The 25,838-nt window shown below is 38.0% G+C and overlaps 2 protein-coding genes across 5 annotated transcripts in view; both read left to right on the forward strand.

The window, feature by feature from the left end:
• PDCD1LG2 (programmed cell death 1 ligand 2) overlaps positions 1 to 11,772 on the forward strand; it is a 117,074-nt gene extending 105,302 nt beyond the window's left edge. For both annotated transcript variants that reach the window (XM_067744312.1, XM_067744311.1), the window contains exons 7-8: positions 8,560 to 8,696; positions 10,651 to 11,772. In XM_067744312.1, the coding sequence (XP_067600413.1) occupies positions 8,560 to 8,696; positions 10,651 to 10,711 (198 nt within the window). In that variant the 3' untranslated portion in view covers positions 10,712 to 11,772. The remainder of the gene's footprint in view (positions 1 to 8,559; positions 8,697 to 10,650) is intronic.
• Positions 11,773 to 16,753: 4,981 nt separating this feature from the next.
• The window catches only part of RIC1 (RIC1 homolog, RAB6A GEF complex partner 1), a 136,714-nt gene continuing 127,629 nt past the window's right edge, over positions 16,754 to 25,838 (forward strand). For 2 of the 3 annotated variants that reach the window (XM_067744317.1, XM_067744316.1), the window contains exon 1: positions 16,754 to 17,128. In XM_067744317.1, coding sequence (XP_067600418.1) covers positions 16,985 to 17,128 — 144 coding nt within the window. In that variant the 5' untranslated portion in view covers positions 16,754 to 16,984. The remainder of the gene's footprint in view (positions 17,129 to 25,838) is intronic. The other variant, XM_067744315.1, reaches the window with a different exon arrangement.

A 25,838-nucleotide genomic window follows, 5' to 3' on the forward strand; every position in this document is an offset into this window, starting at 1 on the left:
CTTTTTTTCCTTAATAGAAAACTAACACATTTATAGAGTATTCTTTTCTCTTATCAAATTGACAATAATCAAAAAGTCTAATACAGGACTTCCCTGGTGGTCCAGTGATTAAGACTCCACGCTTCCAATCTGGGGGGGGGCGGTGGGAAGGGGACGGAGGTGTGCGGGTTTGATCCCTGGTGGGGGAACTAAGATCCCACATGCTGTGCTGTGTGGCCAAAAAAAAATTTTTTTTAATTATTTAAAAATTTTTAAAAACTCTGATACAGTAGTACCCTCTTATCCATGGTTTCGCTTTCCATGCTTTCAATTACCTGTAGTCAACCACAGTCTGAAAATTTTAAATGGAAAAATCCAGAAATAAACAATTGATAAGTTTTAAATTATGCACCCTTCTGAATAGTGTGATGAAACCTTGTAGCACCCTCCCATCCCACCTGGAACATGAATCATCCCTTTGTCCAGCATATCACCCCAAATAAAATGCTAATTTTTAAAAACCCAAGAGTTCATTTTAAAAAGATAAAATATCGTAAACAATTTGGGTTTATCCAGAAATGCAAGGGTAGTTAAACATTAGAAAATAAACAAATATAATTCACTACATTAACAGATTAAAGGGGAAAGAACATATGATCATCCAAAATATGCAGCAAACAATATTCCTAATGATGAAAAACTGAGAAGCAGACCCTAAAAATTCAGGAACAAGATAAAGAAGTCCATTTACTTCTATTCAGCATTATACTGGATTTCCTAACAAATGCAGTAAGACAAGAAAAAGAAATAAGAAACCACAAAGACAGGAGAAGCAGTACCTGGTAGAAGTATTGGAATGGTCTTTTTTCATAAAGATATAGTCGTCTACATTCCAATGAATCTACAGGCAAATGATTAGTAATAATAGCAGAGCTCAGCAACATGGCTGAATAGAAGACCAATACACAAAATCAAATATATTTCTAAGCACTGGCAACAAAGTGTTAGAAAATACAATTTTGAAAAACAATGCAGTTTACCATAACAATAAAAAATATATAAGCTACCTAATGAAAGTTGTATAAGGTCTATATGGAATAAATTCCAAAACTCTATTTGATGAACATCAAGGAGGACCTATCACAGAATACATGGTGGAAGATGTTCAATAGGAAGACTCTATTGTAAATTTGCCAGTTCTCCCCAATTTGATCTATAGATTCAATATAATCTAATTCCAAATCCCAATGGGATTCCTCCCCCCCGACCAAAAAAAAAACTGATAAGCTGATTCTAAAATTTGGACAGATAAACAAATTTCAATATGTAACTAAGACTCTTTTGGAGGAGAATTAGGTAGGAGGACAATTAGGTAGGAGGACTTGCCCTACCAGGTTTCTAGATTTTAATTATAAAGTTATAAGAATGAAAAGAGTGTGGTACTGACTGATGCTGCAACAGACAATTGGATTAATGGAATAGTGGAGATTCCAGAAACAGATCCACATATTTGTGGACATAATATGTAAGAGAAGTGGTATTGTACGTACCGTGGAAAGGGAGAATTAGTCAATAAGTGGTGCTGGGGAAATACAGGGAAAGAAGCAAAATCAGATTCCTACCCCACAGGTATATTGGAAATCAATTCTAGGTGTATTAAAGACTAGGATGGGAAAGCTGATATTTTTAAACATCTAAGAGGAAAATATAGAATAGTATCTTTATATCTTTGGGGTAGAGAAGAATTTCTTAAACAAAACACACACAAAATCTTATCCAAAACTGAAAACTGAAAAGATTGACAAACTTGACTCTACTAAAATTAGGGATTTCTGTTCTTCAAAAGACCTCACAAAAGAATTTGCAGACAAGCCACAAACCAAGAGTAGATATTTGCAACATATATAACTAGTGCTGTGCTTGTAAATGTTTTAAAACTAGCTTTCCAAGGGAAAAAGCCATGATTTGTAGGGTTTGATGATTACCATGGAGGAAATAATCCCACCATGGCTTATTTCAAGCTATCAACATGGTGTCATTACACACAGTTTGGAAGAGAAGCACAAAATCACTCTTGTGAGACTGTATAAGCCAGCTCCAGCACACCACAGCATAATTACCCTAAAGGATTTGTTTCCAGAATGTATAAAGAACTCTTTCTGTATATCAATAATTAAACATCAAACAGTGCCATACAAAAATGAGTAAAAAAAAAAAAGATAAACACCATATGCTAACACATATATATGGAATCTAAAAAAAAAAAAAGTTTCTGAAGAACCAAAGACGCAGACATAGAGAACAGACTTGAGGACACGGGGTGGGGTGTGTGTGTGTGAAGGGTAAGCTAGGACTTAGTGAGAGAGTGGCATGGACTTCTATACACTACCAAATGTAAAATAGATAGCTAGTGGGAAGCAGCCACATAGCACAGGGAGATCAGCTCAGTACTTTGTGACCACCTAGATGGGTGGGATAGGGAGGGTGGGAGGGAGATGCAAGGGGGAGGAGATATGGGGACATATGTATACATATCGCTGATTCACTTTGTTATAAAGCAGAAACTAACACACCACTGTAAAGCGATTATACTCCAATAAAGATGTTAAAAGAAAAAAAAGAAAAATGAGTAAAAGACATGAATAGTTGTTTTACAGAAGAGAAAATGTGGAGAATAGAAATATACAAAGATTCTCCACCTTCATTAGTAATCATATTAAGATTAAACATTAATCTTAATGTTAATTAAGATTTCAATAAGAAACCATATTATACTCTACAGGTGGGTTAAAATTAAGAAGTATAACTCTACTAAGTAATTGCAAAGACTTGGATCAAAAGGAGCTCTTGAACAATGCCGGTGTGAGTATAAACTGGCACAACTACTCAAGAATAAAATTCAGTACTAGCTTATAGGTTGAATATTTGAATACCCTACAATCCAGAAATATGTACTCTTAGGTATCTATTATAGAGGAATTCTTGCACAAGTATACCAGAAAACACAAACATGAATGTTCATAGTGGCATTTTTATAATAGTAAAAAAAAAAAATTTTTTTTCAACCCAAATGTATCAGTCAGGATTTGTTCAGAGAAGCAGAACCTCTGTGAGAAATGAACACAATAAAGGATTTATTATAGGGAGTTAACTGTATGCAATTACGGAAGCTGGTTGTACCATCTATGTGAGGCTGCTGTTCCTGTGTCTGATGCTAGAGCTAAAGTGCGCAGGACAGGAAGTCAGGATGTGAAGTGGGGGAAGCAAGGACACACTGGAACCCACAAGGATGGACTGGAATCTGCACTAGTCTCTCCCCACTCCCAAATCCCTGGTGCCATTCACCATGGGGTTAAACACACACCTTACCCAAGAGTTAGAGAAGCTGAGCAGACAATTTGAAAGGAGTTGGGTGAGCTATAGGTCTGCAGGGACATCCTCAGTGCAAGGAACTAGGGTCATCCCTTCACTGCCACTTCTGTACTGGGCACAAAATGTCTCTTGTCTTTTCACATAAGTCTAAGAGGCCCAGAGAAATGAAGTGCCTCCTAACCTAGAAGCCTATTTTTAAGAAATATCCTTATGCATCTGAAACTCTTCTCAAGAGAGCTCATGTCAGTATATTTTGGATCTGAGTACATGCTATTCCTCCTCTCCAAAAGACATTCCTGACGTGTGTACTTGTGCCTGTTGCCTCTCATGATACCATATAAGCAGGTTTAGGTAGCTTTGCAATAACAGATCTATTGATACTTATTAGTCTCCAAAGGAAGTTCCTCATTCCACTGTAAATACACGTCATCTTAGGACTTATTTCCTCCTGAATCTCTTTAACGTAATCTTATCTAAATTTGAGCACTGCATCCAAATGTGCATTTTATTTAAATGTGAATTGCTGACTTTGAGGTAAGGACAAGTTTTCAATCCTCTATCCAAATCTGGTACCAAATTATCCATGGTTACTCTGCAACTACTAATCTAGGGGGAAAAAAAAACACTCTTTGGCAGAAGAGGATAAGTAAGTTCCCAACCTTCATTTCTCTGTTCTTAAAGACTTCCAGAATGAAGTTTAAGCCCATTACCAAAACATAGCATTAGGGACTTCCCTGGTAGTGCAGTGGTTAAGAATCTGCCTGCCAACACAGGAAACACGGATTCGATCCCTGGTCCGGAAAGATCCCACGTGCCCTGCTCGCCACAACTAGAGAAAGCCCGCGTGCAGCAGTGAAGACCCAACGCAGCCAAAAATAAATTAATTAATTAATTTAAAAAAAAAACAACAAAAAAAGTAGCATTAGAATTAAAATTATTTAAGGGAGAGAATGATAAGTCTTCGCCAATGCATTTATTTTGAGCAATAATAATACAATAAAGTTGCAGTACTGGGAAAGAATTTGGCTAATCTTAAGAACAATATCACAATATATAACTTGAAGTGACTTTTTCTCCCTCTCTATCTAAAAACATTGGGCCAAGAGCAGTTAATTAGAGTTGAATGCAATTTTACATTCGATGTTTTGCTGTGGCTTTAGATTTGGAGTAACAAATACTTTAAATCATTTCAGTGAGTGAAAATCTAGTTTCATAAAATAACAAATTGGAAGCTGGTGATTTAATTTGCAATTTTTTCTCTGCAAAACTATTCGTCACAAAAATCTCTACATGGTGAGTTCTGCTACTGACTTTAAAACTTAATTTAATTCACCAAAATGTGATTCATAGTCCATTTTTTCAGGAATGTATTTTTTTTTTACAAAGTGAGATATATAAGTACTTCTTTCATTTCTAAGTCTCTTTCTCTATTCTTTTTTTGCTAATTTATTTTTACTCTATTTCTAAGACAGTTTACAACAAAATGTCCCCACAACCCACATTTTTATAAATATTGTACTTATTAAGTTATATTTTGATATGGTTATTATTCAGAGACCTCAAAAGAGAGAGACGGGCAAACTTCCTCCTGCAAGGGAGTAATCGATCACTAAAACCACCGATCACCTGAGCATGAGACAGTTCTACATACAGGCAATAAGAGGCTGCTTTGATTTTCTCTTCCTATACTCCTTTGGGTCTAGACTTGAGGAGTTAAGGTGTCTAGATATTTGCACCTGGGCTGTGGGTACCTGCCATGAATTGGGTTCCCAGGGAAGCAGACTCAGACAGAGATTAGGGTACAGGAAGTTTATTAGAAAATGCTTTTGAAACCAAACCAGTCTACTGCCCTGGCTTAGGCCAATGTTAAAGGAGGGAAAAGTGCCCTCCACCCAGGCCAAGGAGAAGATATAAGATCCAGCTATTCCTTTCCATGTGGAGATTCTCTTTCGAGTGTCGACTTTGGAGGATATGTGTTTCCTTTAATTAAAGAGGGCAATATTTTTTATCAAGCGTCTGTAAATATTAGTGGCTAAACATTTTCAAAACTGGAATTTCAATTACAGTCTTCATTATCAATGAGCGATTTAGAAAAACACAGCATTGTACTGAAACAAATTTGCTATATTTTTCAGACACTAAAGAATTGAAAATTTTGGTGTTTTTTGGAAAATATATGTTTTCTTCTCAAAGTTTCCTTTTGTTTTCGTCTTTATGTGACCTCACTCTCCATGCCCTCTGTATCTCTTCCTAAAATCTGTTCTTGCTATCAGGTAGAGATATTTAGCCACAAAGAAAAATCTAAGTAGGACCCACCCAGCTTTTATATCCTGCATGGCTGAACTTTAATGAAAGTTTGAGTTTTTCCAAAAGTCTGGTCTTCACTGACTGGGAGGAAAAACAGTTGGAAAAATATGCCTTGGGCATGTGAACCATGTAATTTCATTTGAACTAAGGAATTCCAAAAATACTTGCTTATTGAAAGGGCAGTTATATTTTTGTGTTGGAACTTGTTAGGAAGAAGGATAAGTACTAGTTCTTTTCTCCTCTACTTTTTCTCATAAACATTAAAAAAAAATTAAAGACTGTCTGAGTGGCTGGGTAGAAAAATAATGTGGAGAGGGTGAGTTGGACCATGTCCTGTCCTGGAACCTATGCCTTCCTTGGGAGATCTATTTTGTGGGATCTATTGAGCCCCACTCAGCTTCAGATAACCCTCTCCCACTCTGATGAGAATTCAGGGCTCCATCTGGCCAGGTCTTCAAGACTAGTTGGGTTGAAACACAGAGGTTTTGCCAGTTCTGTTCACTGACACCAGCATAAATGCTGTGCCAATAGCAAGACTGGAATTTTTGGGTTCCTGCTGGGCAAACTGGTCAAGCAGAACATTTTTAGGTCTGGTCTGGTTTAAGGGGATCCAGTGTTAAGAATAATATTAATCACTAGCGTTTTGGGGAGTATGTACCATGTACCAGTCACAATACTGGGTACTTTTACATGAATTACATTATTTAGTCCCCACAACTATCCTTCGTGGATTTTTGAAGCTTAGTGAGGTTAAGAACCCAGATTTTGAAACCAATCAGTCTGTCTCCAGAGCTTTTGACCTTCTTCACTATTCAGTGAGCCCTGACTTTTGATAATGGGTCTCCGTGTAGTACTAGGTTGGAATCTCAGACACTAGTGTAGCAGGGGCTATTGGTGCACCATGTCTCCCTGGGGCCTTACCACCTGCCAGCAACTGCCTCACCTTTCCATGTCTTTCTCTAGTGGCTAGAGATCCAACCGTGAGCGTGGAGGCTGGGTGTGCGGAGATTTAATGCCTCCCAGGAGCAGCCCTTAACTAATGGTTGGTAAGAGTTGGTGCATAAATCTCCAGCTCCCTTGCTTCTCAGGTGCAATAACTCAGAGGCATGGGTTCTACACGGGTTCCCAAAATTCCCCAGAGGGACTAAGCACTTGTTACCCATACTGCTAATGTGCTTGAAAACACTCCCCTTATTGGCTGTCTTCCCTCCCTTGCTTATTTCCCCTGCTGGCATTTCCTGTTACCAACACGCAAATAAACTATTGGCATATGTATTCTTGTTGGCTTCTGGGGGAACAAAACGAAGACAAAGGGTAAAGGAAAGGTGGGTCTACAAAAGAAGGAGAACCCAGGTGGAGGAGGTGCCGCATTGCTGGAAGGAGAGCACGGGATTGCTTCTTTAGGAAGCAGCCTCATAGATGGTTCCCTGTTCTTGAAGGTAACAGTGTCTTTGGGCGACAGGAGAGAAAGATTTTGAAGGATTGTTGAATATTGACACACTAGATGGTTCTTTTTTTTTTTTTTTTTTGCGGTACGCGGGCCTCTCACTGTTGTGGTCTCTCCCTTTGCGGAGCACAGGCTCCAGACGTGGAGGCTCAGCGGCCATGGCTCACGGGCCCAGCCGCTCCGTGGCATGTGGGATCTTCCCGGACCGGGGCACGAACCCGTGTCCCCTGCAGCGGCAGGCGGACTCTCAACCACTGTGCCACCAGGGAAGCCCACTAGATGGTTCTTTTACTGTTTTGTTGGTGGACCTTTTTTCAGAAGTCTCTTTTGCTCCATTCCTTTTAAATTTATATTTGTCTAAAGTTTTAATAAGAAGAGAACCCAGGAAATGCATGCATTAATAAGTGGAATAGTGAAACAGGTATAAATGCAAACATGTTCTCAATAGAACATTGAGGAAGCAGTCATAAGTAAATGAAAGATAAAAAGTACATACATAATTTTGGAGGATTTATAGCTTACCCATGGCCTGAATATAATAATGTTACGTACTGTGTTTCAATGTGACAAACTCTTTCACCAACTTGTGACTCTATGGCCTTTTGCTGATTAACTGGACTTCCAGTGGTGTCTAATATGTTTTCAGGGACTAACATGGGCTTTGGGAAACTCTTGCTTTGTTAAGGTTAATGGCATTGTAAAGTGTTAACTATCGTGTTCACACATTTTAATTCCTTGACTGTCTTTGATTTCATATACTCAACTTCATGTCTGCATTAACTGAGTTTTGACATCTTTAAAATTTATTGTATGGTAGTTATATGGTCTGAATAAGTTTGTTTCGGACCTTTTGCTTGGGGGTATTGTTATTAGTGCTTTCAAGGTGAACAAACTTAGAAATGCCCATAGTTGTTATAAAATCTGTAGAGTAAGAGAGGATGATACAAAATTGAGTAGTTTTTTTTTCTAGTGACTACTTTAGCCACAAGAGGGAACTGTATGAGCAATAATAGCATATTTAGGGATAAGCTTTAGAGGATCTCAGCACCCATTTCCCCATTCCTTGAGTCTTGGAGCTTGCCCCATTTTAGACAGACTTTTCACCAGAGATCTGGGTTACAGAGCTGGATAACTCTTTCTACTTTTTAACAGACATTAACAGGTAAACTGTTTTTTATTTCTGTGATCATGGAAGGATGTGGGCTTAATAACAAAGTATATGCAGGCAATGGCCAAGTTCCTTTTCTAATCCACACACTTGGCTGATATAAACCCATGTGTTTCCTTCCACCTGGTCAAGGTAAAAACCTGGAGAGAGCTGTTGCCATCTTTGTCAATTTTTTGTATTTACTGCAGAGGAATTCTGAGACAACCTCTGAGAACAATGTGCTTGCCTGGGGTTGGGTAAGTGTAGGTTGAGGGGAGAAATTGGAACAATATGCTCCCTTTCGCAGGGTCCTACAGAAGATTCCTCTCTATCGGGAAGCCACAGGCAGTGCAGCACACGACAGGAACACAATCAAATCCTAAGGACCTTCAGAGGAAAGAGCCTGCAGTGCATTCCAATGGGCATTTTTAGGAAGTTACTTGGGTAAGGGGAGAGTCTTCCTTTGGTGAATCATGTATTGAACGATGTGGGTGGGTTAATGTTGTTAAACTATTATCCAATTTTTAAAAGACTAATTCCTTGATTCACTTTATAGCCTTCAACATCCTACCTGAGTGATGTGATTTCTTCTTCCCTCTCTTCTGTCCACTGCTAATTTTTAAGAATTCACATGACCTTTTGGATAAATTATCGTTTTCATTTTTGCTGAAGATACAAATGATGTTATTTGCTAGGTGAATGTGAAAATGGCAATTTCATTCATTTTCTTAGCAATTTTTCTGCATGAAGGATTAATAAAAAATATTCTTAGGAATTAAAAAAATAGTTAATAAGTCAGGCTGACATAAAATATGTATATTTAGTTGGTGAGAAAATGAGTTTGTAGAAAGAGACAGTATTGAAGTTGTTAAGTGTTTGGGTTCTGGGTTCAAGTTTTGACTCCACCACTTCTTAACTCTGTGAACCTTGAGTCTTTCTAAGCCTCAGGTTCTTCACCTGTAAAATAAGGATAATAATAGCTACCTCATATGATTGTTAGGACAATAAAAATTAAGTGTTTAGAGCAGTATTTGCACAAAATGAGGGCTGAATAAATACTAGTTGCTGTTGTTATTATTATCATTACTATTATTATTATTCGTGTAATAGCATTAATCATTAGGAAGTTCTTTGTGTCTAATCCAAAATATACTGCTAAGGGCACAGATTACTCTGAGCTCTTGGTTTCCAGCATTATGAAAAAAAAAGAATCTGATAAGATAGTTATTATCATTTCCACTCTACAGATGAGGAACAGTTAAGTGTAGCTCAGAGGGCTAGGAGGGCAAAACAAATATGATGAGCACGGGCCAGGTAGTCCATAAGCATGGGCTCAGCTCACTCATGATGATTGCTATTGAATGACCTAAGGTCACTTCAACAACTTGGTCTCATCTGGTCTCTACAGCAGAGTTGTTACACCCTTTGGATAACTCTTTCATCAGGAAATCAAGAAAATTCGGATTTGCTGGAAGAGGGTTCATGCCCACACTTCCTAGGAATCCAGTGCACCTGGATTCTGACTTGTTTGCATACTGACAGGAGAATTGGAGATTCAGTGCAGAAATTCTAGCCCACATATAGAGTACAAACAAGAGGCACTTTAGCTTTTTAACTTCTAATCAACTCTTTATCAACCTTATTAATATGCATGAGAATCATGAGGGTATTTGTTTAAAATGCTAATTATTGGGCCACACCATCAAGGAATTCTGATTCAGGAAGCCTGGGACTTGGCCAAGGAATCGACATTTTATTTTTGTGTGTGTGGCAGATTCTCTTTTTAATTTTTCTTTGTTTAACTGAAGTATAGTTGATATACAATATTATATGTTGAGGTGTATAATATAGGGATTTTTAAAGGTTATACTTTTTAAAGGTTATATTTTTAAAGGTTATACTCCATTTATAGTTATTATAAAATATCAGCTATATTCCCTGTAGCTTATTTTATACATGATAGTTTGTAGATATCTGCATTTTAAATTGTATCTCCAGACAATTCTGATGCAGTGATGAGTGGACCACACTTTGGGAAAACTGATCTCCTCAATAACAAATTAACATATTAAAAAATAGCACTTACTATTTTTCTGATTATAAAAGAAAAAAAACCCAGAAAGTGCCGAGAATGAAAAAGAAAAGAAAAACCATTCGTAATTATATTTTCTAGAGATGACTGCTGCAAATATTTTGATGGCTGTCCCTTTAGTTTTGTTTTTTTTTTTAAATATGTAGCCACTTTTCTGTATCTCTCAGGTACTTACAATCAAGTGTATTGAGTGTTGTTTCATAGATATGTTCGTTTTATATTAATTCTTTAGTGGTTTTATAAATTATTTCTATGTTTTAAATATATGTAAACTTACTCTATGAAATCCATTTATATTCTTATCAGGTCTAGAGATTGGACTGGATACTATTTAAGGCCCATTCTGACTAAGATGTCATACTTGTAAGACTCCTGCAATTCTCTGAATGTAAGGATTAACCACATTCAAACTTGATGGAGAACCTAAAAGACATCCTCCAAAACTTAAGCTCAAAGATTTGCTCTTGAGTTTTGTCTTTCTGTGCAGACCTGCTGATGTGACATTGTATCAAAGGTAATAATAACATTTCTTCAAAGATGATATACAAATGTCCAACAAGTATATAAAAAGCTGTTCAACATCACTAATCATCAGAGAAATTCAAATCAAAACCCAAAGTGAGATATCGTCTCACATCCATGAAGTTGGCTACTATTAAAAAAAACCCAGAAAATAGCAAGTGTTGGTGAGAATGTGGAGAAATTGGAACCCTTGTGCACTGTTGCTGGGATTGCAAAATGATGCAACCTCTATGAAAAACAGTATTGGATGTTCCTCAAAAAATTAAAAATAGAACTGCCATATGATCTAATCATCCCACTTCTGGGTACATTTCCAAAGGAATTGAAAGCAGGGACTTGAACAGATGTTTGTACACCAAAATTCTCAGAAGCTTTATTCACAGTAGGCAAAATGTGGAAGCAACCCAAGTGTCCATCAATGGATGAATGCATAAACAAAGTGTGTTATATATATACAATGGGATATTATTCAGCCTTAAAAAGGAAGGAAATACTATCACAGTCTACAACATGGATGAACCTTGAGGACATTACGCTAAGTGAAATAAGCTAGTCACAAAAAAGACAAACATTGTATGATTCCACTTTCATGAGGTGGAAACTAAACTAGTCAAACTCACAGAAACAGAAAGTAGAATGGTGGTTATCAGGGGCTGGGAGGCAGGGGAAGAGAGAAGTTATTGTTTAATAGATATAGAGTTTCAGTTTTGCAAAATGAAAAATTTCTGTTGATCTGTTTCACAATAGGGTGAATATACTTAGGCTACTGAACTGTTCACTTAAAAATAGTTAAGATGGTTAATTTTATGTTATATGTTTACCACAACACAACAGCTAAACCATTAAAAAAGGTAATAAAAAAAGAGTGTTGCCCTTTTATAACATTTTGAACTGTTACAAAACATAAGTTATGGGCTTCCCTGGTGGCTCAGTGGTTGAGAGTCCGCCTGCCGATGCAGGGGACACGGGTTCGTGCCCCAGTCCGGGAAGATCCCACATGCCGCGGAGCGGCTGGGCCCGTGAGCCATGGCCGCTGAGCCTGCGCGTCTGGAGCCTGTGCTCCGCAACGGGAGAGGCCACAACAGAGAGAGGCCTGCGTACCGCAAAACAAAAACAAACAAAAACAAACAAAACATAAGTTATACAGTTAATATTAAGGTTTGGTTTGATAAAAATTTTTTATGTAAACTGTTAAGTTTCTAGAATTGTACTCACTTGGGATTTGTAATTCTCAAAGTTGTCAGATTAAACCTAGTGGAAAACCTAAGACTAATGGATGAGAATAGCGCAGAAGACAAAACTATTATATACCAGAATGGTTTGTTACACCTGGGCACTAAACATGACTCTAAGCTTACTGGTAAATACAGGCAATAAAAAAGATAATGCAATGAATATGAATTTTTCTCCAAATTAATGAAGGGAAATTTCTCTGAATATAGAGGGAAAAGAAGGAGGAAGAGATGGAGGAAGAAGGGGGGAATGAAGAAAGGGAGGTGTCATTAGAATTATGGTGAACTCTGTTGTCTCACATTATGGGGTTAAACAATTTCTCATTCGAACTCCTCTTGCTATTTTAATAAAGAATACACACAGAAAATTCAGGTTGGCATTTTTTATACTGGAAAACTGGATGAGACATGGTCAAACATAACGATTGTTATTGTTTGCTATTTGAATGGAATCAGGTCTGTTTCCAACGATTTTTTAAAAATTTCTAAAAAGAGCAAAGTGAAGGGAAAGAATAGTGACTCTTTTCCCATTTTGCTTTATTAGGAACAGCAGACTTCCTCACTTTATTTTCTAGTTTGTGTTCAAGTGCCAGCCTAGGGAGTCTCATTTGCATCAATTAAGGCTTATTAATAATAAGCCATTCTGCCTTTATGGTTAATTAAATGATTCTAAGTAAAATTTAACACTATTTACCATGAGGATTGTGGACAAGGTAGACTGGTTAATCACACATGATGGAGTTCCTGATTTGTTTAAAATTTAAATGTTTATACTTTTTTAGTGGAAATTTCAACCATATGGAATAACAAGATGAGTTCCCAAGTTCCCATCATTTAGCTTCCTAGATTATCAACTCACGGCCAACCTTGTTTCATATATATTTCCACCTTCTCCACTCACCCCCGGATTACCTTGAAGCAAAACACAGACACTGTATCATTTCAGCTGAGATATTATCAATCTTCAGGAGGGGATGAATAATAATCAAGAATCTATCCCAGAAGCAAATACATCAGTTGCACATAACAGAAGTGTCATAAAGTTGAATGTTAAAGGCATATTAGGGACTTCCCTGGTGGTCCAGTGGTTAAGAATCCGCCTTCCAATGCAGGAGATGCGGGTTCGATCCCTGGTTAGGCAACTAAGATCCCACATGCCGTGGAGCAACTAAGCCCGAGAGCTGCAACTACTGAGCCTGCATGCCATAACTAGAGAACCCACGCACTTTGGAGCCCGGTGCCCACCCCCTTGTGCCACAACTAGAGAGAAGCCTGCGTGCCGTAGGAAAGATCCCACGTGCCATCAACTAAGACCCAACGCAGACAAAAATAAATAAGTATTTTTTAAAAAAGCATATTAAACAGTCAAAAACTAAAGCAGTATCACTTTCGGTGAATACTGTGATAGGTTATTATAGAGCTCCCCCCATATTGGGAGCGGTGTGTGAAGGATCAAATTCCAGTCCAACTGTGTACTGTTATAAGAAGTCTGTGAATGTCCGAAGGGCAGAGAGCCTACTTTCAGTCTGATGACTCAGGGTGCTTTTCCTCCTAATCCTCCTCTCACCAGTCTTGGGACAGTGCCTGAAGCTCCACGTTACTACATTCCACCCTGATTTGCCAGCACTGAAGGCCCCACTTAAAGCAGGCAAGTGGCTCATTATCAGTCATGAGCAATTTAACTTTGTTTTACGTAATTGTTTTTCATTACAGAAGTAACATGTGTTCGTTATAGACAATTTGGAAAATACAGAAAAGCCCCCAAAAGAACATAAAAAGCACCATAGTCAGGGTAAATACCAGAATTTTAGTGCATTTTCTTCCTTTTTTTTCTCTAGGCCTTTTTATACTTTTTTTTTCATGAACATGGGATACTGCCTTTTTCCTGCTTTCATTACTTCATAATAGTGAATATACTTCTATATGATTACATATTCTTCCCCAACATAATTTTTTATTTTTGCAAGATATTCCATTGTAAGGAAGGACTATAATTAATGTCTTTTGGGGGACATTTGGATTACTTGCTCTTAGCTACACCTTTGTGGGGTACATTCTTAAAGCTAAACTCTGTACATATTGGTGTTCATTTCTTAGAAAATAATCATAGGAAAAGAAATAGTTGGGGCCAAAGGTGTGCATATCTTTACGATCTCTCTTTCTTAAATGTAATGCCAACTACTCCTTAGAAAAACTGCACCAAATTATACTTCCACCAACCGTTTATAAATGTACCTCTGTTTCTGTGTACGAATATTTTTTCTAATTAAAAAAACCTGTTAATTTGATACATGAAAACACATACCTATTAATGTTCACTTACACCTGAGTCTTAGAATAGAGTTCATTAAGTTTGACTTGAGAGTGACGGTGGTGTTGTAGGGAAAGGAAGAGAAGGAACATTCAGGGCACAGGAATTGCTAGTGTATTTAGAGTAACATTACACTGATATTTGAAAGCTGGAAAGTCCAGTTCATAAGGTTTCTATCATAATGGGGGAACTCTTAAGTAAGGGATTGTGGAGAGTCAGATATTTCACTTTTCCCCCCACAGGGCGAAAGGCCTACAGGGTGTCACTGCCTGGAGCAGCTACGACAGTTCAGTTCAATCCAAAGATCACTAGGTCTGTAGAAGGAAGGCCAGTTTTCTTCAGGCCATGTGACTTTAGGCATGTTCACCACTCTGGTCCTGTTTCCTCATTAAGAAAGTGAGAATAACATCACACCAGTATTACCTACCTTGAAGATTTACTGTGGAACAAAATCAAGTCATGCATTTGAAAATATTCTGCAAACCTTAAATACTACAAAGGAATGTGGCAGGGAAATTAGATTCTAAAGCCAGCAAGTAAAGTTAAAACTGAGAGCAATGAAAATTACTTAGAAGTTCCTTAAAATGTGCTTGAGTGCAGTTAAATGCTAACATTTAGGAAGCACGTGAGAACAGAGAACCTCTGAAGGAGAGCTGGGACGAATACACTCTCAGGAAATTTTGCCAGTGGAATTGGTGCCCTGTAACTTATTTTAATTTCCTCTCTCTTTCTGCCAAGTGCATAACTGAATCTGAGAATGTTAGATGACAGTATGATGCCACTGTTATTCTTCTACAATTTTATATTGGCAAGTCAAGAAACCACTCTGGGCCTCTTTATTTGTCTAATGGTACAGTTCAGCTGGATCACGGTTTCATCCAAAGTTTCCTTTGACAAATACTTTGAGTTTACTATTCTTACTACGTTCCAGGCTGCTTTGCTGTTTGTCAGAAAAAAACACCAGGAAGGAGACACGGTCTGACCACAAGAGGCTGGTGAGCGGTGAGGCAATTTCAACTTTGATTTGAGGAATCCTGGGTTCTTTGATCGCCTTCTGGGGAATGCACTGAATGTTTAGAAAATTATGGAAAGTTACATATTTTGTTATGAATACCAGCTACAATACTACATCTGATACGGATTAAGTTACTTTGTTTCCTCTTTTGCTGTTTATCTTGCTACTTTTTCATGTGAGCTAACTTTTTTTTTAAAACCTGGGCTAACTTAAAAATCCTTTAATTGAAAAAGTAATAGAAACACGTGGAAAAATTCAGACGGTACAAAAAAGTAGATAATGAGAAGCAAGTCTTTTAATCCAGACCCCCACCCTTCCCCTACTCCGCATTCCCTCGCCACTCCTGCCATCCTATTCAGAGGTAGAGTCAACACTTAAGAAAACCCTCTTATTGTTAAGGTGATCCCTGGGTCCAAAAAGTTAAACATTGAACTACAGAATCTCTAAAGTCTGTTCCAGCTCTAAAATTAAATCTTATACCCTACTGAGAGTGCAAAAGAGAAAGCCTCGCCTTGTTTAACATTATGGTTGGTAAAGGGACAGAAAAATGCAAACTGAATTCAAAAATATACACTACATTTAGAATTCCTGAAGGACAGAGAACAGGATTCAGGCACTTCCATGGTGGTTTATTTACGAATTGAAATAAAGGGCTCCTCTAGGGTGTAAACTCCATGAGGGCAGGAAGTTCACCAGCAGGTTTCACCGCAGACCTTGTCACACAAGAAAGGCTCACTGGGCGAGGGACACGACAACCCAGCACAGAGATCACGGCCCAGAAGCCAGGACCGGAACTAGAGCACGGAGCGTCACGTGACTCGTCCTCCTCTGCAATTTCCCCCACCCCCACCCCCGCTCGGCGATGCAGCTCCGGGACCGCCTCCATCAGAGGCCGCACCAATCCGCGAGGGAAGTCAAATTCGGCTAGGCCAGGCAACGGGCGGCTCCAGCTCGTAGTCGCCTTGTAGCTGCGTCTCGCTGGCTCGGCCCACTTGTCGCCGAGTCTCAGGCGGTAGTCCCGCCTTCCAGCCCAGACTACACGCTCTACATTGCAAGTGGGAGGTGCAAAGGAGCAAGGGGCGGGGGGGGGGCAAGGCGCATGCGTGTTGAAGTGAAGCCCAAGGCGAAGCTTCAGAAAGCAGAGGGAGGGGGAGGGGAGAAGTCTCCAGTACGCGCGCGTGCTCAGCAGCCCTCCCTGGCCAGACACACGCGGCGCGGCGTGGTGACGCCAGGGCGGCCCGAGGAAGGGGCGGGGCCGGGGCGGGCCTTCCCAGCTTTTCCAGCTCCTCCAGCTCCTCCCGCCCCCTCCCGGCCCCGACTCGCTCTCCCCCTCCCTACCCTACACTGGGCCCCGTCTGCGCCGGGGTGCCTTAGTCGCTTAGCTTCGCGTCGGCCCGGCCCGGCCCGGCCAACGGGCAAATGCCCTGAGCTGCCACCCCCGCCGCCGCCGACTCGGCCGGTGGCGGTGTGGGAGACGGGCGTCCGGCCCCGGGCCGCTGAGTGTGACGGACGGGGCCGGGGGCCGCCGGGCGCCGCGGCGTCGGCGGCTCCGCGCGGACCATGTATTTCCTGAGCGGCTGGCCCAAGAGGCTGCTCTGCCCTTTGGGGAGCCCGGCCGAGGCGCCTTTCCACGTTCAGTCTGACCCCCAGAGGACTTTCTTCGCCGTGCTGGCCCCGGCCCGCCTCAGCATCTGGTACAGCCGAGTAAGTAGAGCCGCCCGCCGTCTCTCGCCTCTCCCTCCCCGGCGTCCCGGCACCGTCTCGCCCCTAACTTCCCCCCAGAGTCTGGGACCCCTGCCCCTTCGCGCCGGACCCACTCGTCTTCGCCGTCGGCGTCCTTGTTCCACCTACTCGGCCACACGAACCCCCGGGTCCTAACACGTCCTCCGGCCAGGGCTCCAGGGTGGATGTCGTCGCTGCTGCCCCAAATCCCAGCGCCTCCCTGCGTTGGACCGACTGCCGCGCACAGTGCGGACCCCAAGCGCTCCGTCGGCAGAGCCCAGACTTTCCCTCCTCTCCTTTCCCCCATTCGCTGAGGAACAAATTTGTTTAAACTTTCCACAGTTAGGAATCTGGCCGCTGTTTTGTTCCTAGCCCTTCCTTGCCCTAAAGGCCATTGTTTTGAAGTTAGGGAAAGCCTGTTGGGCTTTACCCAGTGTCAGACTTTACATGCTGTGATAACTTATTTCTGGCAACTACAGCCAGAGTTATTTTTTACTAAAGTTTTGATAATCCAACTCCTCGCCTCACCCCAACATCTCCTTTTCACTTTCAGGCCAGTTCTTTTTTCTGCTGCTCTTGGACTCTTCTGTAGAGAATTCTAGGGGGTTAGTAGGAGCGGAAGTAGAGCTCAAATCTGTTCGCGCTGCTCCTGGTATTCACACCTGGAAGTAATAAGATTTGGGAAGAGCGTGAACCGGTGTTCTGTTTTTGCTTTCTGTGAATCTTGCTTTTTTATTTCTTGTATCTAATTACAGAGTAGATAACTTCAAAAATAAGTGGTGGATAGGATACTCCTTATTTTCCGTAACGGTTCTGTTTATAAAAGCAACAAAATAGAGTATAAAAATGCCCCCCCCGAAGGCCGTACTAATCGATGTCAGAGTAAAGTCGTTCTCTTTTCAAAGCTAATTTTACCAAGTGGAAATAGGTCGTGACCTTAGCTTTGTTAGATCTGTGTGAAATACTGGCTTTAGTTAAATTAGCTAAAACTGTCACATCTGTGTATCTGACCATTTGAATGCCTGTGAGGCCCTTGACTACCCTCACACACAGCCGTGGTAAAAGTGATGATGAGATTTAGATATTTCTGGTATCTCTTTTATATGACTATCATAGTTAGTGTTTAAATCAGACTATTTGCCGTTAAGTTTTAGCTGATTTAATTTTTATATATCAGAACAAAATAGGCTGTTATAAAACAACAGTGTGACTCTTCTGTCTGGTGCTTGATGGCATTTTTTGAATATATGTATTGCATATCATTTGGTTCTTAAATGAGATACTAATTCATTTACAGCGTGTATGCCAATTGAATAATATTTTATTTGGTTGTATATAACTATTATACTTAAAGCATATAAAGAAAAAAATAATTAGAACTTAAATTTTAAATTGCCTTCTGAATTTAGTACATAATTTCACTCTAATTTAACAAATTGTTCGTAAAGCCTAAAATTTAACTTTCCTTATCTCTATAAAGGGCAGACCTGACTTAATTTTAGGCGGAACTAAACTTAATTTGTAGGAGGAAGAGACCAGAAGCCTGTAGGCTACTATTCCTCTGTAGAAGAAACAAAAATGCACCTTGACAGGGATATTGTGACTATTAAGAATATCAGTTTTTTTTTTGCTTTTGGACTTAGATACTAAGTAAATCAAAGGCAGTCCTGGAATGTAAAACTACTCATACTTCTTTCCTTCAGATTCCTACGGTGCACACAGATAGCTACTTCCTACAGAAGTGCTGGGGCCACTACCATTAAGATCCACTGTGCAAAAAGTTAGTTTGTACAGAATCTGTGGGCTCAGAAGTATGTGAAATGAGATGCAGGAAAACCTTAGAGGAGGCTCCATGGTACTGTAGGTTTACGAATGGTTAACTTTGATCTCTGGCATCACTGTCACTTTAAAGATCAAGTATTGGACCAGGTGAATTTAAGGTCTATAACTGGGTGAATGGGGGAACAGGTGCCAGACCCCAGTTTCTATTTTGATTTTTTAATTTCTAAACTTAAATTTATTTTAACTTACATAATTTAGGTCAACAGACTTCTTTTAGAAGTGAAAACACCTCTAGCTAAATTGAGTAGCTATCAGTTATTTCTATATAATTTAGAGTGAATTGGTTTAAAATGTTTGCGTGAGAACATGAAAGCTTTGATTTTGGAGACATTGTATATGCAAGTAATTTTACAGAATAAAGTGAATTTTGAAGATCTGAAGAAGGGTTTTATGGAGTTTGAGGTCTTAAAAGCAGCTTGAGGGCATTTGGAGACAGGGAGAAACATGCTCAAAGAGATGAGAGGATATAACACGATTGGCTTACTTGAAATTTTGTTAGGGCTCTCTTAGTAAGTTAAACTCACTTAGGAGGAATGCATTTTTAAAAAGAAAAAAACTAGCCTTGTGGGAGGATCGCGCATTTGATAGTCTAGCTGTTTTTTGTTTTTTAATGTCTAAAAGAATTGCTGTCTGGAAAATGTTGATTAGACATGAGACAATGGAAACATTAAAATAAAATCTCTAAGGATAACTTGGGTACATTTTATTGGTCTTCTAGTGAGCTTATATGTATCAATACCTCTTATAGCTACTATTATAAACTCTAAGTAGCTATTTGGAATCCCAGTGTTATAGAATCGTATCTCTTCAAAATTCTTTCCTGACTCCAAGTTTGAGAAATGTAGTATAGTGCTTTTCAGATGTGTTAATAAACAAAAGAGTTTCTGTAGATACTCACTTTGCTTTTTGATTTCATTTTTAGTGTGAGGATGTGACTTGTTTTCATTGTAACATGTTGATGTAAATTACTTTCTCTACTTTGTGATTCTACTTAGGAGTTTTAAAAACTACTTGAGCTTACAACAGGGATCATCCATATATTTTGGAACCCAAAAAAGGTTTGGTATGTATGTTAGATTGGGATGCTAGAGGTGGGACTTACTTGATGGAGCAGTTGCTGATGTATTTCTGCCAAGGGTATTGTAAAAGGACTAGTTTCAGCTTTGAGGATGAAGCTGCTGTTTAAAGCACATTATGATTTATGATTAACATGTGTGTTGTGTGAGATGAATTGTGTTTTGTATTGTATCAGAGAGCCTAGAATTATTCCTTTAATATACTGCTTAACTGTGAGTACAAAAAGTCTACATATGTGAACCACAAAATGATACCTTAGAATGCTCTAATTCTAAATTAGTCTTATCTCAGTTTTCAGGTCATTGATTATTTCAAATACATGAACACCTCCTGTGAAAAAGGTAGTATAAATAGGCAGTATATGAAAGGGATTAAGAGGCACATTGTATGAAAAAAACATTCTATCCAAAGATATTAGTGTGTTAATATAAATGAAAATTTTGTGAGTTATCACTACTAATAAAAAGCTGAAATAGATAAATAATTACTGGCCTTATGAAATAAATTGTCTTTGAGTAACCCTGAATAGAAACTTATCCTCTTGTTGCTGTATACTAATAATGGAAAACAATGAGATAGACGTTCAAAGAATCAGGTGTATGGTTAAATGTGTGACCTTAGGAAAGTAACTTAATTTGGATGGTACCTGTATTTTTCCAGCTCTCCCATTTCTCACCTTTTAAACCCTATTCTGTTAATGCCTCCAAAGAGCCTTCCTTATAAACTCACTGGTTGGAAGTCATTTAGGGTTCACTGTTGGTTAAAGAATGAAGTTCAAACTCCTTAGTTTGATAACAGAGACACTCCCCACTTGGAATGCTCTCTTGCCCCATCTCTGCCTATCAGAATATTATTCAAACTTTAGCTACTGTTGAAATCCTGCTCTGAGTCATTCTTTATTTACTGTAATTAGAAGTGTTCGTTTTTTTGATGAACTACTGTTTGTACTGTAGTTTTGCACACATGCTTTATTTCTCCAACTAGATTGTAAGTTTCTGGAGTGCAGAAGTGGTCTTATTTATTTATTTAATTGAAGTGTAATTGAGTTACAACATTGTGTTATTTTAGAAGTGATCTTATTTTGTATTATCCATAACACTTTGCACAAAGCACATGCTTAATAAGTATTTAAAATAAATTAATGAATTTAGGGTATCTGTCCTATGCGTAGCACAGAATTTTTTCAAGTTTTAATAATTGGAAGATTTTTAAATGTTGACATGTAACTTAAAAAATGTGGTAATACTAAATTACAACTTAAAATCAGAAAAATTTGATTAGGGAGGGTTATATAAGTGAAGGTGAATTAAATACTTTTTTATTACACACAGTCCAAATTATATTAGAAAAGTGGTACATGTTATTCACAATAGCCAAGATGTGGAAGTAACCTAAGTATCTGTCAATGCATGAATGGATAAAGGAGATGTGGTACATATACACAGTGGAATATTATTCAGCCATGAGAAGGAAGGACATCTTAAACCATTTGCGGCGACATGGCAGGACCTTGAGGGCATTATGCTAAGTGGAATAAGTCAGAGACAATTCATGTATGATATCATTTACATATATGGAATCTGAAAAAGCTGAATGCATAGAAACATTCTAGAATGGTGGATACGAGGGGCTGGGAAGGGTGGAAAAAGGGAGATGTTGGTCCAAGAGCATAGACTTCCAGCTGTAAGATGAGTAAATTCATGTACAGCATGGTGATTATAGTTGATAATACTGTATTATATACTTGAAAGTTGCTTAGATGAGAGTAGATTTTCAATGTGTTCACGACAAAAAAGAAATGGTAATTATGTGACATGATGCAAGTGTTAGCTAAGACTATGGTGGTAATCATTTTGCAATATATAAGTGTATCAAATCAACATGTACATCTTATACAGTGTTATATGTCAGTCATATCTCATTAAAGCTGTGGGAAAAAGTGGTACGTGATAAAGGGTCCTTCTTTAATTATTAGATAATCTGCTGTTTGCCAAAACTTAAACTACTGTGTAGTATTACAGCTAGTTGAAATCCTGGTTCCTAGTATGTGTTTATATTGATGTGATCTATGGAAAAAGAAGGTCACACACACAAAAGAAGCAGAATAAGAACATTAAAGACATTTTGCTTATCTTCAGGTGCTTGTGAATTATCGAAGTGATCCATTTTACTCATGAACATTCATTCTGAGTTTACTGCGGACTGTGTGCTTTACAACATGGGAATCAAAGTTTCCTGAATTTAGGTTCTTAACATACCTCACTCATGATTTTTGCTCTGTCCTCATAGTACCTGTCCAGTCTAACTTTTAGACTTGAAGTTCTCTTTCAAAATAAATTTATATCTTTATTACAAATGGAAAACTATCACCACTTGTATGAATAGAGGGTTACTGCATGAGGGAATACAATGAAAAGAATGTTATGAAAATCTAGTTTCCTGCCAAAGGCTGTTACCTTTTTCTTTAAAAGGGCAGTTTGCAGATTACATGAGAGGTATTTAGAAGTAAACTAGCCCCTCATGCAGATTTCCTCCCTACCTAAATCAAAAGGATTGAAGAATTGAAAAAAATTATTTTCTCACATATGATTAAATATTTAATACAGAGTTTATATGTTACCTAAAATAGTATAGAAAATATTGCCTTAAAGCATTCTATTTACTGCTAAATAAAGCATTTATTATGCAGTTTCAGGTTAGAAAAGATAAATTTACAATTTAAGCATTTAAAAATGTTCTAGAATTCAGACTTGCTACAGAGTGAGACAATTGCTTAATTTTCTTGTTTTTTTAAAAAACTGACCAGCAAACATCAATTGTTTGAAATCGAGGTATCTTACTTTTCTTTTAAGTTCATTATAATTGCTTTGCTTTGAGTTGCTATCACAAACCTGTCTCCCCAAGTGATTGCCTTATTTCAATCATAAATCATACCTAAATTTTCATACGAAATTTTGGATATTATTGTAAATATACAGTAGAATTTGCTGTGGTTTAATTTTCAAACAGCTTTTTTGAGGTGTATAAAATACATCTATTGTAAGTGTATAGTGATTTTTAGTAAATTAATAGCATTGTGAAGTCATCATTACAGTCTAGTTTTAGAACATTGATAGCAACCTCAAAAGTATTATGCCCATTTGCAGTCAACCTCTGCTCCCACTCCGGCCCCAGGAAATCATTGGCTGGCTTTTTGTCCCTTTGGATTTGGCGGTACTCCTTTTTATTGCTGAATATTATTCCATTATATGGATATACCATATATTTTTTTTAGTCCATTCACCAGTTGATGGGTATTTCGATTGTTTCTAATTTCGGACCATTATGAATAATGCTACTGTAGACATCTGTGTATACTTTTTTGTGTGTGAGATTATATATTATCATTTCTCTTGGGGAGATACCTAAGAATGGAAGTGCTAGGTAGTATGGTAAGTTTGTTTTTAGCTTTTTAGGAAACTGCCAAAATGTTCAAAGTAGCTGTCACATTTTGCATCCGCACCAGCAGTGTATGAAGGTTTCTGTTTCTCCACATCCTGTTAACACTTGTTGTTGTCAAGCTTCTGTCAATCTTCTTTATTATAGCCATTTAGTGGGTTTTTAGTGGTATCTGATTGTAGCTTTAATTTGTATATTCCTAATGACTAAACATGTTTAACATCTTTTCATGTGCTTATTAGCCATTTGTGTACCTTATTTGGTGAAATATCTATTCAAATTCTTTGCCCCCTTTTTTTTTAAAATTGGAGTGTTTGTCTCATTGAGTTGTAAGAGTTCTTTATATATTCTAGATACAAATTCTTTATCAGATATATGACTTGCATATATTTTATCAGTCTTTGGTTTGTCTTTTCAGTTTCTTAATGTGACCTTTTGAAGAACAAAAGTTTAGTTTTGATGAAGTCTGGATTATCATTTCTTTCTTTTATGAATCATGCTTTTTGGGTCTTATCTAAGGAACCTTTGGCTGGTCCAAGGTCACAGACATGTTCTATATTTTCTTTTGTAAGTTTTATCATCTGAACTCTTATACATAGGTCTGTCACATGTTTTGAGTTGATTTTTATGCATGGTTTGAGGTAAAGGTCTAAGTTCGGTTTGTTTTTTACATATAGATCCAGTTGTTTTAGCATTATTTGTTGGAAAGACTCTTTTCACTATTGAATTGCATTGGCACCTTTGTCAAAAATCAGTTGACCATAAATGTAAGGGTTTATTTCTGTATTTTCTATTCTGTTCTGTTAATCAATATGTCTATCATCAGGCAGACATCACACTATAGCTTTTATGGCAAGGTGGTGAAACTCCTACTTTTTGATTTCAAAATTATTTTGCTATTCTAGATCCTTTGCATTTCTATATCAATTTTTAAGATCATCTTGTCAATTTCTACCAAAAAGAAAAAAGAAAAAAAAAAAAAAAACCTTGCTGGTATTTTCAGGAAATGGCACTAAATCAGACACACATAAACATGAGTGTTTCTCCTTTTATTTAGACTGTAAAAAGTTTCTGTTGTTAATCGGCTATACTTCAGTATAAAATAAACAAAACCAAAGTTTCTGTTGACAGTATTTTTTCGTTTTCAGTGTACAGGTCTCTCACTTTTGTTAAACTTATTTCTAAGTATCTTATTTATCTTTTATGATGCTGTTTTGAATGTAATTTCATTTTCAGATTGTTACTGGTATATAGATATAAAATTGATTTTTGTATATTGTTCTGCAACCTTGCCAAAGCTTGTTTACTTCACTAGTTTTTTTTGTAGTTAGAACTAATAAATTCAGCAAAATTACAGGACATAAAATCAAGACGCAAAATTCGGTTGCATTTTTATACAAAAACTATGAGCATCCAGAAATGAAATTAAGAAAAAAGTTCCATTTACAGTAACATCAAAAAGAATAAAATACAGGCTGTGGGGGGAGTTTGAGGTTAACATATACACACTACTATGTATAAAGTAGATAAAAAACAAGGATCTACTCTGTAGCAAAGGGAACTATATTCAATGTCTTGTAATAACCTATAATGGAAAAGAATCTGAAAAAAAAGTGTGTGTGTGTATCTGATATAACTGAGTCACTTTTCTGTATACCTGAAGCTAACACAACATTGTCAATTAACTAAAAATGGTTAATTTAAAAAATGGTTGTTGGGGGAAAAAAAGAGTAAAATACTTAGGATTAAACTTAACTAAGGAGGCGAAAGACATAGTCTAACAACTACAAAACATTGCTGAAAGAAAGAAGATGGAAATAAGTGGAAAGACGTCTCATCTTTGCGGGTTGGAAAACAATATTGTTAAGATGCCAGTAGTACACAAAGCAGTCTACAGATTCAGTGCAATCCCAACAGTGTTTTTTTGAAGAAATACGAAAATCACTCTAAAATTGATACGGAATCACAAGGGACTCCCCACATCAGTCTAGCTAAAATTTTATCAATTTTTTAGATCTTTACAGAGAACCAGCGTTTGGATTTACTGATCTTAGTCTATTAATTTTGTTTTCTATTTTATTGATTTCTGCATTGAATTTTCTTAAAAAATTATTTTCTTCAGCTTGCTTTGGGTTTAATTGTATAAAGCAAATTAAAAGTAAAGTAGGGCTTCCCTGGTGGCGCAGTGGTTGAGAGTCCGCCTGCCGATGCAGGGGACACGTGTTCGTGCCCCGGACCGGGAAGATCCCACATGCCGCAGAGCGGCTAGGCCCGTGAGCCATGGCCACTGAGCCTGCGCTTCCGGAGCCTGTGCTCCGCAACGGGAGAGGCCATA

This window comes from Pseudorca crassidens, chromosome 7 (assembly GCF_039906515.1).
Source record: "Pseudorca crassidens isolate mPseCra1 chromosome 7, mPseCra1.hap1, whole genome shotgun sequence".
NCBI lineage: Eukaryota > Metazoa > Chordata > Mammalia > Artiodactyla > Delphinidae > Pseudorca > Pseudorca crassidens.